At 38.7% G+C, this 15,736-nt stretch overlaps 1 protein-coding gene across 2 annotated transcripts in view; it reads left to right on the top strand.

The window, feature by feature from the left end:
• Chic1 (cysteine rich hydrophobic domain 1) overlaps window positions 1–9,248 on the top strand; it is a 44,975-nt gene extending 35,727 nt beyond the window's left edge. Inside the window, exons 4-6 of one of the 2 annotated variants that reach the window (XM_050127333.1) lie at window positions 1,514–1,570; window positions 1,839–1,898; window positions 3,629–9,248. In XM_050127333.1, the coding sequence (XP_049983290.1) occupies window positions 1,514–1,570; window positions 1,839–1,898; window positions 3,629–3,679 (168 nt within the window). In that variant the 3' untranslated portion in view covers window positions 3,680–9,248. Of the gene's footprint in view, window positions 1–1,513; window positions 1,571–1,838; window positions 1,899–3,628 lie in introns of those variants that run through there. The other variant, XR_007589423.1, reaches the window with a different exon arrangement.
• Window positions 9,249–15,736: the final 6,488 nt, after the last annotated feature.

Below are 15,736 nucleotides of genomic sequence, written 5' to 3' on the forward strand. Positions count from 1 at the left end.
TGTGTGTGTGTGTGTGTGTGTGTGTGTGTGTGTGTGTGTGTGTGTGTGTGTGTGTGTTGGCACCCATGGAGTCCAGAAAGAGGTGTCAGATCCCCTGGAGTAAGAATTACAAGTGGTTATAAATCTCCCAGCATGGATGCTAGAAGCTGAATCCCAGTCCTCTGCAAGAGCAGCCATTATGTCTGTCTTTTACACTAGTGTCCCACTGTTTTGATTATCCTTTCAATTAAGAGTTTCACATCAGGACACGTGATGGCTTTAATCTTTGCTCTTTCTCGAGATTCTGTTGTCTCTGAAGGTCTTTGGTGGTCCCATACAAGTCTGAGGATTTTCTTTCTCATTTGTGTATTGCCCTGAAGCAGTGTGGACAGTTCAACAATCGAATGCATCATTTCATGATCAAAATACAGGTCTTTCTACTGAATTTTCTTTTCAATTTTTTTTTTTTTTTACAAATGACTCCTTCCTCCCTTTTCTTATTTATGTATTTTGAGGCAGGATCTCACTTGTGGCACCTACTCCTAACTGTGCAGAACTCACGGGAGTGCACCTCCCAAATGCTGGGGAGCATCTGGCTTTCCTTCTTTTATGTTAATCAAAAACCCTTTCCAATAAGAATCAAAAATGCCTGGTAATCTTCCTGCGTTTTCAAAAGCTTTAGAAACTTTCTAACACCCTCCAATATACATGCATTTTGAATGGATTAGCATGGAGAGACTCTGCTATATCCGGTTCCTGCATTGCCTCTCTACATTACACTTCACCATCTGCTAGGAAAACCTGGGCTGAACCAGCTTAGTTTGGAATGTGAGGTGTTTACTGAAAAAGTAGTCCCGAGAAAGGTTCTCGAACATCTTTATGAGGCCCACAGCTGCTGCTGCTCCGTGTTAGCACTGTTGATGGGTTTCCATAGTTGTCCAGTGCATGGCCATGTACCACACAGCAATTCATATGCATACTTCATTTGGAAAAGCATAAATTAGGGGCTGGAGAGATGGCTCAGAGGGTAAGAGCACTGGTTGCTCTTCCAGAGATCCCGAGTTCAATTCCCAGCAACCACATGGTGGCTCACAACCATCTGTAATGAGATCTGGTGCCTTCCTTGCCAGCAGTACATTGTATGCTTAATAAATAAATCTTTAAAAAAAAGGCATAAATTAAAATTTGATGGATGGATGAGTGGGTGGAGAGATCTTTTTTTGTTTGTTTGTTTGTTTTGGGGGGGTTGTTGTTGTTTTTTGAGACAGGGTTTCTCTGTAGCTTTGGAGCCTGCCCTGGAACTCCCTTTGTAGACCAGGCTGGCCTCGAACTCACAGATTTTTTTTTATAGTTATGCAGTAACCACTCAAAGTGTTATTTCACTTTTGGCAGTTTCTATATATGTTGCACTTTTTTCTGATTTGTAATAAAAAACAAAAAAATGAGTAATGCCTTACAAAAAGACAAAAAACAGATACATGTAGCTTATAATGTTTAAGTTATCTTCTCATGGAATCTTAATCCTTTTTCTTAGACCAGAAGATCAATTCAGAAGTTACTAGAATGGGAAAATAACAGATTATACCACAAGGTAAGAAATGTAAGGCAAGTAGGTACCCTATTTATAGTTTTGAGTTATCAAATTGAAAAAGTAAGTACTAAGTGAATTAATCCAGCACACAAAGGAATGGATTAGCAAATTTAATCCTTTTCCCCCCCTTACTAGCATATCTTCTGGGTAAGGTATTTGAGGCGCTGTTTTATGTCATGCAGCCTAGATTTTACTCTTATTCAAATATAGTACATTGCAATTAACCAAAGATGATAGAAAAATTCTTAACCAAACTCTACCTTTTTAGCTTGCTTTGCACTGGAAGTTGACTAAAAGGAAATGTGAAACTAGCAATATGATGGAATATGTAAGTATGAAGCTGTTTTAATTATTCTTGTGATTTCACCCCAAATGCTGTGTATTGCTTACTGTGTTTGCCATCTGTTGTTCAGGCCCTTTAGCTTCTCAGCCTGAACGTCTGTCTGTTGGGGCATAGAGGCCACCATTCATTTTCTTTAGATTCGTGGCCAACCTAAAGTATCATGTACATCTTAGAAAAGTCTCAGCTCACAATGTTGTACACCCTAACCTACAGCACTGAGAACAGCTGCTGCCTAGCAAAATACACCACGGTGCAAGTGTGTCAAAAAAAAAAAAAAGAATAAAAAAACTTACATAAGGAATTAACTTTCAATTCTGGAACCATATCCCTGGCTTTTCTTTTCTTTTTTTTTTTTTCTTTTTTTCCCCCCATAAAGTCATCTCGTACCTGACTTTTCTTTTCTTTTTTTTTTTTTTTTTTTTTTTTTTTTTTTTTTTTTTTTTTTTTTTTTTTTTTTTTTTTTTTTTTTTTTTTTTTTTGGTTTTTGTTTGTTTTGTTTTGTTTTTCCTGTTTGGTTGTTTGGTTTAGTTTTTTCGAGACAAGGTTTCTGTGTGTAACAGCCCTGGCTGTCCTGGAACTCACACTCTGTAGACCAGGCTGTCCTCAGACTCACAAGAGATCCACCTGCCTGTGCCTTCAGGTGCCACCACCACCTGGCTATCTGGTTCATCTTTAATATGGCTGAAATTTAACTTGGAGTGAATAAACTATTGAATAAATAAAATCTATTAAAAATAGATTTAAATATTGGCTAAGAATTTTTACTGAAAATATGCAGTCTTGCTGGGTGCAGTGGCACACACCTCTCATCCCAGCACTTGGGTGTCAGGGGCAAGTGGATCTTGAAGTTTCAGGCCAGCCAGGGTAACATAATGAGACCCTATCTCAAAACAATTTCAAAAAGAAAAGAAAACAGGCAGCTTTAATCATAGAGCATAAGAGCACTTAGAAACAACATGATCTAGCCCACTATCATGGATCTTCCAAGCCCCCAATGTTTATCATTAAACATGCCAGGTCTGAGACTATAGTGCAGTTGGTAAAGTGCTTGTCCAGCATCTAGAGCCCTGAGTTTGATCCTTAGGACTGTCTTCATCATGATGATAATAATAGCTTAATAAGAGAAGTTCCTCCTGCCTTTAATTCCAGCACTTGGAAGCAGAAGCAGGTAGGTGTCTGTGAGTTTGGGGCCGGCTTGATCTATATAGAGAGTTCCAGGCTGGCCAGGGCCACAAATTGAGCCTCTTGTCTCACAAAAACAGAAATCTTGGAAGCCCTTCTGCAATTCACTTGTTTTATAGTCAATCGTTTGGACAACTCCTATTTTGCAAACAACTTTCAAAAAATAATAATCCTCAACTAATATTAGCTGCTTTAATTGAAAAATAAAATAAAAACTGGTATTTTTTCCTAACTAATCTGTATAAAGTAGTTTTAATCTCTTCTACTTGGCTCTAGGATATAAAAATGTAATAGAATTTGGTTCTAAGAAAGTAACTGTTAGAAATCAGGCAGTAGCAGCTGTCAGTTCTAACGGGTAGGTTCACCGTCCTGCTCAGTTTTGAAAACAGGCCTGTTTTGTCACATCTTGTATATTTTACTTACTTCCTGTAATTCTGAATGAAAATACAGTCCTGTGGAAATCAACTAGACTTTGCAAGTTTATGTACTTTAAATAAAGATTATTTTGTCAATATATTCTTTTTTTTTTACAGGTAATCCTAATAGAATTCTTACCAAAATACCCCATATTCCGACCTGACTGAGGAGTTTTGTTCGGTCACTTCTGTGTTTTCTGTCATTTCCTACCCTTAGTGCCTTGTAGATGATCTTGGAATGGAGAAGTCTCCTTTGCTGTGTTCAATTTATTCTTTATAACAGTAGAATATTCTTCTCACTCTTTTATTTGTGTTGATTTAAGAAGGCAATTTGCACATCTTTTTTGTTATTAAATGAGGCTTGTGTTTTGCACTCTCAATTTTTAAATAAATACACACAAACATATACAATTATATGTAGTTGACACTAAAAACATCAGTGCCGGTGTGTAAAGAAACAAACAAAACCCTTGTTCTGAGCATGCTGCCTTAGGATTTTCACACTCACCGTTTCTAAATACGCATCATTTTCTAGGCTATTTAATGTTCTGTAATCCCTTACTGGACACACCCAAATACGCTTTTGGTAGCTTTTAGAAATGGTTTTACTCTGCTTTTAAAGAACATGCAATTAATAGCACTGGTTTCCTCCTGCACTTTGCTAAATTGTCACTTATGTTAGTGGATAAAATATTTAAACTCCTAAAGACTTGTAAATATTGTCTCTTTGCATAATGTAAAATGTGGTATGCCATGGTTTACAGGATTATTATTAATGTATTGCCAACATGTCCACGTAGATTTTGATATGAAGTTTGCAAGCATCCTTTTGAATGTAGAGACCTTTAACATGCTGTTTTGTGGCAAAGCCAACATGAGTATGTTAAATTTCAGGTGTGGGGCAAGATTGCCCTTCCTAACAAAGTGGATTAAAATTGAAACCATTAGTTCAGACCTTGTGCGTTACACCTGAGACCAAGAATCTTATTTTTTCCATTTAATTCACTGCTCTCCATTTGTCCTCTGTTCCACCCCTCAAAATAGTTGACATCTAACTCATCTTATGGCTGCGTTAGCTCTCATTTCCTTTCCCCTATGTATCATTTCCCTCCTTTGAAAATACATAGAATTTCCCCTTTTAAGTGTCTTGAGAGCCAATTCATCCTGGTGCAGGCCTTTAATCCCAGTACTTAGGAGGCTAAAGCAGTGGATCTCTGAGTTAAGTCCAGCCTGATCTGCATAATGAGTTCCAGGACGTCCAGGGCTACACAGGGAAACCCTGTCTCAAAAAAAAAAAAATCAAAAAAGTGTTTTGAGATTTTTAATCTTGTGAGATATCAAGGCCTCCATGAAAGCCACATTTTAGCCTGCATTCTACATTGAGAAAGAGTGCTGAGAAACTGTAGGGTTAGGACTATGCAGTAGTCTAGTCAGAGCTGGGAAAATATTCTTAGCCTTCTGCTTGAGAATCTTATCTAAACATTTTGAAATTATCAATGAGAAAGACAAGTATAATTTAGATAAAATTGTATTGTTTGTAAATTGATCATGTGTTTTGGTTGGAACATGCATCTTTCTCCTTTTTTTTTTTTTACAGTTAAATTGAGTGAGATTACCCCTCTGGTTCTACTACAATTTGAAATTAAAATATAACAAAAGTTTGATATCACACGAATTCAACTGCAAGGGAATGCCTGTATATGGGCATTGTTTGTACTTGCAGTTACTGAATCCATTCTCTTTATCCTTCTACTCTTAACTGCTTTTAAGTCAGTTCATTCAATCATTTCTGCATACAAGGTCAAGCCTTTTAAAGCCACTTTTAAAAGTTTTGCCTAATCTGAAATCCTTAGTCCTTGACCAGAGGAGGAAAGACCAGTTTGATGTTGTTCTAATGGTTTGCACAAACACTTTTGGAGACCCATCCCTGCCATGTCACCCAGCCACCCCAGATCTCTAAATTCTAGTATATTTATTGTGTATGCCTGCAAATACGTCTGCCTGCTGCAGGATTGAAGGTGTATTTTTATAGACAAGAAGAAAGCCTCTGAAAATGCATACCCAATGTCTTGTTTTATAGCTAAGGTCAGGGAAAATCATATCTATGTTTTACGTTGCAGCTAATGTCATCAGATTTATGCTTCATACTGTGCCATTTAAATACCAAAATTGATTTCCATTCCATCATAATACAAAAATCTTAATCCTTACTGGTAAGATAATTCCTTGTGAATGTCAGCCCTTGGCAATCTTACATTACATTTTGAGCCTTAGAATTTGACCAAGTAGTGATCATAGAAACTTTTTCTGCCGTGGACAAATCACACTTCATTTTGTTCAACAACACAAAAAAACAAGAAGTGTAACGAATTGTTTCCATGAAACAGATATTAAAATAGGAATAGCTTGTATCTGGAGGTGACCAAGTATAATTCAAGTTGCAATAGTATTTGTCATTAAAAATAACATTTTACAATATGACAATTTGATTAGAACTACTCATGTGTTAATTGATTGTTCAATATAGTGATTGACTAATCATAGTTTCTCGAACTACACAGAAGACAATCTGGCTTTTTTCTTTTCTTTGTTTCACACTGCTTCCCCGCCAGGGGGGTGATTAGTTTGGTTGGGGATGAGTTTCCTTCTTATTGAAATGACTCACAACAAATGCTAATGTGACAGCGTGCACCTTGGTCTCTAATTCCTCCCCCACCAAACTGTTTTTCCCTTAGCCTCAGGATAGAGTGTAACTTGTATTTTTCCATTGGGTTAACCAACTATTTTGTGAAAGTTATTTTTGATTGAAAAAAAAACTAACTTTAATTTCTTTGATACATAATATCCCTTTATTAAAACTGCCATGGTAGTTTCCAGAGGAAAAACATTTTAAAATAGCATGTTTTTGCCAAAGCATTTCAATCTCACCAGACTTGGAGATTGCAAGTTAAAAGACTTTTTTTCTAAGTCACATTCTGAAAACCCTGGCATGCTGGTTTGCACTTTTAATCCCACAATTTCAGAAGCTAAAGCAAGAGAATTGCCATGAATTGGAAGACAGCCTGGGCTACAGAATGAGACCCTGTCTCCAAAGAAAAGAAAAGAAAGAGCATGGTTTCTGTTACTTCTCATTTGGTCCAAGATTGGCTTAATAAATTGATTCAATTGGTCATTTTAAAGCTTGTCCATAAGGCAAGTAGCATCTATATTATTAATAAAAATATGGACAAATGTCATTAGCCGAATAACTCCATCTCAGACATGTCCTATGTTTTTCCCCTCTTACCACATGTTAATTTAGGAAAGAGATTATTGTAACTTTAGAAGTAGATGGGAAAGTGCCTTGTCTTTTTCAAAGATAGCATGGTATGTGGAAGAAAGCAGAGTGAATGAATTGGTAGATTATTAGAAATTATTCTTTTCAACTAGGCGTGATAGCACAAGGTTATTGATTGCCTCTTATTTAAGCCCATTTACTTATCTTCCAAACATGAGATACATTAATGACAAAATATCATTGAGTAAAACTATCAGTCACTTAAAATTACTGTAATTTTAATGCTAGTAAGCATAGAATTCAACATGGTTCTGGAAGGACAGTGGTCTTTGATTAAAGACCCTACTAAAACTCATATATTTCTTATACTAGCATGTTCTATAAACACTAATATCTCAGAAATTTAACTGTGTTCATGCCTAGCATTGCCATTTTACTGAGAGTTATTATTGCCTTTGATAATTTGAGTAAAGCTCAATAACATTTGTAAACCTATCAAGAGTTAGGTATTCCAAACGTCTGTGACCTTGTAAGTCATTAGCACTTTGATTTTTGTTTACAGATAAGCTGCCACTTAAAAATTAAAGCACTACTTGAACATGCAGACCACAAACAAAATTTCATTTGAATTTACTATATGCCCTAGGCAAATATAGAGTGTACTTACCTGATTAATTGGAACAATTCACATAGTAGAAATACTTTTTTTTTTACTAAATTAACTGGAAGTGTTCAAGTTCATTGAAATTAAGTCTAAATATGCCTATAAAAATCTGCTTCTTTTAAAAAAAAAAGAAAAGAAAAAGATCTGTTTTACAACTATCAAGTCATTCAGGATCCCTTGAGTGGTGAACTGTTGGGAAGTTTTTCATGGTGAAGAATAAGTTTATTAATACTTGTTCATATACTTGTGAGCTAAAATAATTGAAGATATCTATAAGTATATCCTTCCATGTATGTATGTGTGAGTGTTTGTATATCTGTGTGAATGTATGTAATCCTTACCTTGTTCCAACATTTCCTTACCTGATTCTGAGCCAGCCTTTTTATTTTGATGATGGCAACCTGAGAATATGTTCCATTTTCTGTGAATTTTGTCAAAGTCAAACTTAATGAACAAACAGTCTAATATTGTGGCCCCCCAGGCAAGTGACCCAAAGTACATGTCAGTGTTTCCAACTGTAAAAGGAGAGGGTTGAACCTTGAGCTGGACAACAAAGAAAAAATGAGAAATGATCTAACACACCATGGTTCTGAGAAGCCGTGGAAGATCTTGACTGTGCAGACTTGGTGGAAACTCACAGTGCCTTGCACAGTTTAAGTTCAGTTTGCTGCCTGGCTGCTAGTCGATGTGTGTTAATAAAGCACACTCAAAGAACCAAATCTCTGGTAGACCTATCCCCTCTGTGCTGAGAAAAGTGAATAGCATTTCCCTAGGAAGCAAGGGCTGGGATCTCTGTTTGCATGTGGGATACAACTATGCAGTTGGTATCCAGGCAAGAATTGGAGCTGTGACAACAGCAGACATGGAAAAGTGTCCCCTTAGAGTATGTCAAGAGTTGCATATTCAATTTCACATCTGCTTCAGTGTCTCACCAAGTTCCCTACCCTCAACAAAATCTATTGGAATGAATTTAGAAAATTAAGTGGAAAGGAAAATGGCCTAGAGTTCAACCCCAAGTCGCTTTTGGTTTAATTTTTATCTTGGCTGCTTAATCCCTCTGTACCTCATGTTCTCATTGTTGAAGTGGGGACGACATCTGGACCTACCTCACAGGGATATTGAAGGTCTTTTTCGTGTGCTCATATGCTTAGAAACTGACTAATAGAAATATTGGATCGAATAATTACATAATTTCTAAGGAGATGTGGCTTTCAATCCACATTGTTGTTTTCTTTCTTGGTAACACCCTAGAGTAAGTGTGCGCTTGATTTATTTTTTTCCATAGTCACTTTTGTTGCCAATACCCTATTTGTTAAACATGAATGATTGTACTATAGTAATACTTGATTTAGGGAGAACAGGTGGGTGTAAACCAGTGGTTCTAGCTTGGGGCAGATAAAGAGAGCAGTGGAAAGTATCCTTGAGCCTTTTTCAAGAATTAATTCGAAAAATAACACTAAAGGCCACACACTGACCTATCACATTCCTTCTCCACCAGCCAAACAAGACATGGAATCAGCATGCATTTTGCTCATGTTCTTTCCTGTTCTGTCTTTCAACATTGCTTACCAACACTGATCAGAAACTGTGAACGGAAGTGTGCTTGTATTTAATGGAAAATAGGAAGGCGTCCTTAAGTGTACTTTAATATGTACTTGAAAATGGGGAAGGAATTTAGAGATCCATATAATGAAAAAGTTGGGAGCCACTTTTCTAAAAGAATCAGGATTATTTGACCCTCTCAACATATTGCTTCCTAGTTCCTGGATGATGGAGAGAGAGAGGGGGGAGGGAGAGGGAAAGAGAGAGAGAGAGAGAGAGAGAGAGAGAGAGAGAGAGAGAGAGAGAGAGAGAGAGAGAGGAAGGAGGAGGAGGAGGAGGAGGAGGAGGAGGAGGAGGAGGAGGAGGAGGAGGAGGAGAGAGATTGGGCTATAAATTCGAATTATAATTTGCCCAGTTTTGGTTTGTTTCAGGATTCTGGAACTGAACTGATTCACTGAGGCATGTCCATGTACACACACAGGATTCAAATGTGCAGTGTTCTGGTGTCATGTTGGTCTAAATGACAATTTTTCAGCCTCTTAAAGTTTGTGTGATGTTTGTGTGATAAGCAAGGCAATAAGTTCTCTAATGTTCCTTTTACTCCTGCTTATTTGATTTGCTTTTTATCTTGGCGTAATTTTCCTGCTTTTCTGTTTTATTGTAATCAAATAGTTGGAAACTGTTTTAATGCCTGGACTTTGGAACAAGTTTCAAATGTTTGAAATTATATAATCTACAAGCTAGTTTGCCATCCTTGGACTAACCACATACAAGTGTGAATCTCTATTGCAAGAACAGGACATCCAGATAGCTACAGAGCTGTCATTGTTCAAAAAAAAAAATCTGGTTGAAATATAAATGACTTCTACATTTTGGCAGAGGATTCCTGTTTGGACAGCTTTACCAGAAGAGAATAACAGTGGATATGTCCTTCAAACCACGAACTTTCATGCATCTTGTAGTGTTATGTAGCCTGTGGAATGAATTCCTCTTCCCCCTGGAGTCCAGGATTGACTCCCCTGAAAGAACTCAGCCTATATCCAGCTGTGCCAAAATGAAGGATACCTGCCTCTGAGACTTTCACTGCTGCTTCTCTCGTTGTTCACTTGTCAGATAAAATTTTATTCTCAGGATGCAAAATTCCAATAAAGTACAAATTTATGTTGAATTGAACCCTGTGGCTTTGGGGTGCACCTTCTTTCTTTCCTGCTTTATGTTTTCATTACTTGGGCGTGGGTACAAGAACTCAGCTGGTACAGAGGCACTTGTTGCCAAGCCTGGTGACCTGAGTTCAATTCCTGGGAGCTACTTGGTGAAAGGAGAGAACTAACTCCTACAAGATTTCCTCTGACCTCTTCACATGCCCCCCCCAGAGAAAGAATATAAATAAATGAATAAAAATTAATACCTAAATGTAATTAAAAGAACTTTCCCCACCTTTCTTTTTTAATAGAAAAGGGTTTATTTGGCTTACTTCCAGGTCACATTTAATCATGTTGTATAATAAAGTTAATTTATATTAACGTTACATAAGTTTAGACCTTATGAAGCTATAACCATAGTTAAGGTCAAACATGTTCACTTTAGAAAGTTCCTTCCACAGGATGATTGGTGGTGCACATTTTAGTCCAGCACTCAGGAGGCAAAGGCAAGCGGGTCTCTGAGTTCAGGGCCAGCCCTATAGAGGGAATTGCAGAACTGCACAGAAACCCTGCCTTGGAAAACTGAAAGAAAAAAAAAAGTTCCTTCCGACCCCATTGGTAGCAATCTAACACCTAAATTCGACAAACCAGACATGGTGATTCAGACCTCTAATCCCAGCACTTGGGAGCCGGAAGCAGGAAGGGTTATGATAAACTCAAAGCCAGCATGATCTACATAGTAAATTCCACACTAGCAGGTTCCGGACCAGCTGGGGTTAGTAACGAAACTAATAATATTAAATAAATCTTTGTAAAGATCATTACTTGAAGCTTCCTTTAAATGACAGTATTTTGCATAGTGCAAAATCCCATTGGTTAGAATTGTGTCTGATTCTATAAGTAATTTATGGCATTTATTGAGTTTGGGAGCCTTCGTTGTAACCAGTGTTTGCATGTGGCTAAGTAAAAAGTTGTTTGTTTTTTTAAAAATATTTATTTATTATGCATACAATACTCTGTCCAGACCTCATTACAGATGGTTGTGAGCCACCATGTGGTTGCTAGGAATTGAACTCAGGACCTTTGGAAGAGCAGGCAATGCTCTTAACCACGGAGCCATCTCTCCAGCCCCTAAAAAGTTGTTTTTAAATGACCTTACTAAATATAAGTGTTTACTCAAGGAGTGTGGAAATGTGAAGCTACTTAGCCAGTTTTGACTCGTTCCTAGCATCTCCTACGTGAGTTGTACTCATCTGCAAAACATCCAATTGTACAAGTATTCCTTTTGCAAATTTCATCAAAAATAGTTAAAGCAAGGGTTAGAGAGATGGCTCAGCAGTTAAGAGCACTTACTACTCCTGCAAATGATCTGGGTTCGGTTCCCAGCACCCACATGGTGAGTCACTGTCTTCAGTTCTAAAGAAATCTGACACATCGTCTGACCCCTCCCCATGGGCTCCTGTATGCATATGATGTGCATACACATACTCAGGTACACACACATTCACATAAAAATATCTTTTTAAATATCAAGGGGGAGCTAGAGGGATGGCCCAGCAGATTAGACCACCTGCTGCCCTAGCAAAGGATCTGAGTTTCCTAGCACTCACATGGCAGCTGTAACTCCAGTTCCAGGAGATCCAGCCTCCATTGACTCCCACACACACGGATTCTCAAAAGCACAAACGAGCACACACACCACATAAAAATAACAGGTCTAGCTCTGTCAATGGCAGTCATTAACAATGATTGCTGTCATATGAAAACAGTACGTTGAAAAGCCAGGAAGTGGTGGCACAGGCCTTAATCCCAGCACTGGGGGACAGGTGGATCTCTGAGCTTGAGGACACCCTGGTCTACAGAGTTCCGTAACAGAGAAACTCTGTCTAAAAAAAAGAAAAGAAAGGAAGGAAGGAAGGAAGGAAGGAAGGAAGGAAGGAAGGAAGGAAGGAAGGAAGGAAGGAAGGAAGAAAAGAATGCATGCAATGTACTATAACACAACAGAAGCAAATGCATTCAAAAAGCCTGGAAGAATTATTTGCCATGAATGAATCCCAATGGCTTAGATAAGGAACCCCATGCTGGTAGAGGAAAAGGTGAAAGACCTAGCACAAAAGAGAAACTTGCTTTGCAGGAAGAGATTCTCCACAGTTCTAACAGCTTAACTCGTGGTCAGATTAATATGCATATCTGCTGGCTTCTCTTTCTCTAGATAGACCGGGATTGGTAGCCTTGCGGCTATGAGGATGGGCCTTTCTGGATTGATCTGTTTTTTCACCTGAACTCCAATTCCCTGCCCCCTTACAACTTACAATTACTATTCTTAGGTCTTCAATTTCCTTTCAAGAAGGTGGAGATTCCAGGGCTCTGTAAAGGCCCTTTATGGGAAAGCTAAACTTCCTCCAGGTGGAAAGGATGGAATCTGAGCTCCGACTCTGCCTCTAGGTGGAGACGGACTTTCTGGTTGGCTCCCAAGATTAGAAAATGGCATACTATTGTCTTCATCCTTAGGAGTTAACCCAGAGCTGAAGGGATTGCTCAGTGTTTAAGAGGGCTTACTGCTCTTACAAAGAACAAGACCTCGCTCACAGCAAGCGGCTGGCAACTATCAGTAAGTCTAGCTCCAGGGATCCTATGCTCTCTGGCCAAAAGTATGTGGTGCTCATAAATTCACAGAGGCACTCACATACAGATGAAACAATAATCCTTTTTAATATAGTTAATCCACTTGCACTTGGAGACCATTTCAACCTTCATTAGTGAACATGCCCTCTTGCTTGGACCCTAACTCAAAATCCAGGGCTTCCTCTTCATCCCAGCAGCTGTCGAGATTTACAGCTTGCATGCTCTGTGATTTTGTTTTGTTGTATTTTTCAAGACAGGGTTTCTCTGTGACTTTGGAGCCTGTCCTGGAACTCGCTCTACAGACCAGGCTGGCCTCGAACTCACAGAGATCCATCTGCCTCTGCCTCCCGAGTGCTGGGATTAGAGGTGTGCGCCACCACCGCCCGGCATGTACTCTAACTTAAAAATACAGAACTCGTTCTTGAGAAGGAAAGTGAGCTTCCTAATTGCTTGCTTTGTTTAAAACTGACTTCATCCTCTTTGTGCGCTGAAGAGGTCCATTCTTTATCCTTCCCACTTTCTGGGTGTGATGCTCTGACAGTCACAAAGCAGTCACATCCCGGACTGTCCTTAGAATAGTATTTAGAGCGTTTGAGCTGGGTGAAATTTCGAGCTCACATTGGATAACCAGGGAGGCCAAAAGAGGTCAATCAAATTACCCAATGCTAAAACAAATTCAATTACCACTAATCTTTTTTTTCTTGCTTTTTCGAGATAGGGCGAGTTTCTCTGTGTACCAGCTCTGACTGCCCTGGACTCACTCTGTAGTCCAGGCTGGCCTAGACCTCACAGAGATCCACCAGCCTCTGCCTCCTGGGTGCTGGGATTAATGGCATGTGCCACCACCGGCCAGCCTTGTTTTGTTTTTCAAAACAGGGTTTCTCTGTGCAACAGCCCTGGCTGTCCTGGAACTCACTATGTAGACCAGGCTGGCCTCAAACTCACAACCTCTGCCTCCCAAATTCTGGGATTAAAGACATGCGCTACCACAGCCGGCTCAACCACTAATCTTTTTTAATGAAATGTTTTCATCAATTACTTGAGAATTTCATATAGTGTTCTTTGCTCATACAACCGCCTACTCCTCTCCCAGCTCCTTCCAGACCCACCTCCTCATCCCTTCCCAACTGTGAGTCCTCCTCTTAGTAAATAATAAACAAACAAACCACAGTTCAATTTGTGCTGCCAAATACTCCTGGGTGTGGGCCTATCCACTGGACCTACCAGGAGCCACACTCTTCATTTTGTTATCCCAAGAACACTTTAATTTTAATTGAAGTATAATACCTTTACCAAAGTAGCATGGACCATGAATACATAGCTCACTATCTTCTAGTCACTAATCTGTCCCTGAAGCTTCGTGTGTGAATCTCCTTTTTTTTTTTTGGTCTTTAAAACTGCTTTTCCCCAAAGGGCCAACTGATAGACTCAGAGTTCTGTGGTTTTCATCCCCAACTTGTGAGATCTAATTGAGAAATGTAATGAACTTTGGTATTTGAGCCCCATCCCCAAACAACCAGAATCTGTGGGATGTAGTGATCAGGCATCTGTGTTTTTAGAACTCCCCCCAGGAATTCTGGTTTTTTTTTCCAACACCCCAATGTGCTAGGTGAAGAAAATAAATAAGACCTAGAAAGGGGCGGGGTTCAAACATAGAATGACAGTATCTGTATGGAATGTAGTAGTATCTGAATCTTTTAGCCCATCTGTGTCTTGACCTATTCTGTGCTGTTATGACTATCAACACAAAAATACCACTCTCACCTCAAAGAGGGTAAGAGACACTTTATTCTAGAGTCAGGTATAGCCCAGGAATAAGAAAAGCACCAAGCAAGGCACCTTTTAAACACATTGGTAAAGATAACAGTTACAACCAAGAGGAGAAATCAGAGCTATAGGTCTTAAAGGTTATCTGATGTCAATCTTAGCCTTTTGGGTCATGGAAATTAGGGGTGTGTTACATTAATACATCCCAAATTATTTTATCTGTTAGTTACAAGGATATTGGGTCAGAAACAGAGGTGGCTAAGGAATAGAAATTACGGAAACTAAATATATATCAGGCTGATAAGTTGGCTCAGCAATTAAGAGCATGGCTTTCAGAGGAACCAGGTTCAAGTCCCAGCACCCACATAGTGACTCACAGCTAACTGTAACTCCACTTCCAGGGGATAGATGTTTTCTTCTTACCTCAAGCACCAAGCAATCACATGGTGCACAAACATACATGAAGACAAAACACTATCATAAAATAAAATGAATAAATTTTGACTTAAAAAAACTTTTTAGGGGCTAAATATAGCCCAAGATAAACTAAATCAGGCTCTGGACCAGCAGCATTCCGACTTTTTCCACAACCTTTGAAGTTCTAATCAGTTAATCGGCCTTGAAGAAGGTTCAATAAAAGGTGCGCTTTCTTTCCAAGAACTCCTGTTCTCAGTTCTTCCTCTTGCTCTTCAGCACACTTTGTGAGTGTGAGAAGCCAAACCCAAACATTCCATAGATAAGGCTGAGAAGCAGTTGGGAAAGCAGTCTTTGGGAGGTGAGACTAGTTGGGAAAGTCATTAAGAAAGGCACTCCTGGACCATATTATCAAACTTTGCTAGCCATTAAGATCTCAGTCTGATTTTATTTTATTTATTTTTTTCTGATTTTATTTTTTATCCTCTGTACTTGACATAACATGAGGCATATAATGAGAGTAATATGTCTAAAATCAAAATAAATCAAGAACACTGTCTAGCCTAACAAAACAAAGGCAACAGATGAGAGAAATCGGCATCTATTTTTTTATTTAATTAAATTTATTTATTTATTTATTTAATGAGACAGGGCCTTACTCTGTTGTAGTCCTGGCTGGCCTGAAACTCCCCAATGCAGACAAAGTTGGCTTCTAACTCATAGAAATCCACCAGTCTGCCTCTTAAGTATGGGGATTGAAGATATGTGCCATCACACCTAGTGAAAACAGGCAT

The sequence above is a fragment of the Alexandromys fortis genome, unplaced genomic scaffold, assembly GCF_014885135.2.
Source record: "Alexandromys fortis isolate MF-2015 unplaced genomic scaffold, M_Fortis_MF-2015_v1.1 scaffold_266, whole genome shotgun sequence".
In the NCBI taxonomy this organism is placed as follows: Eukaryota; Metazoa; Chordata; class Mammalia; order Rodentia; family Cricetidae; genus Alexandromys; species Alexandromys fortis.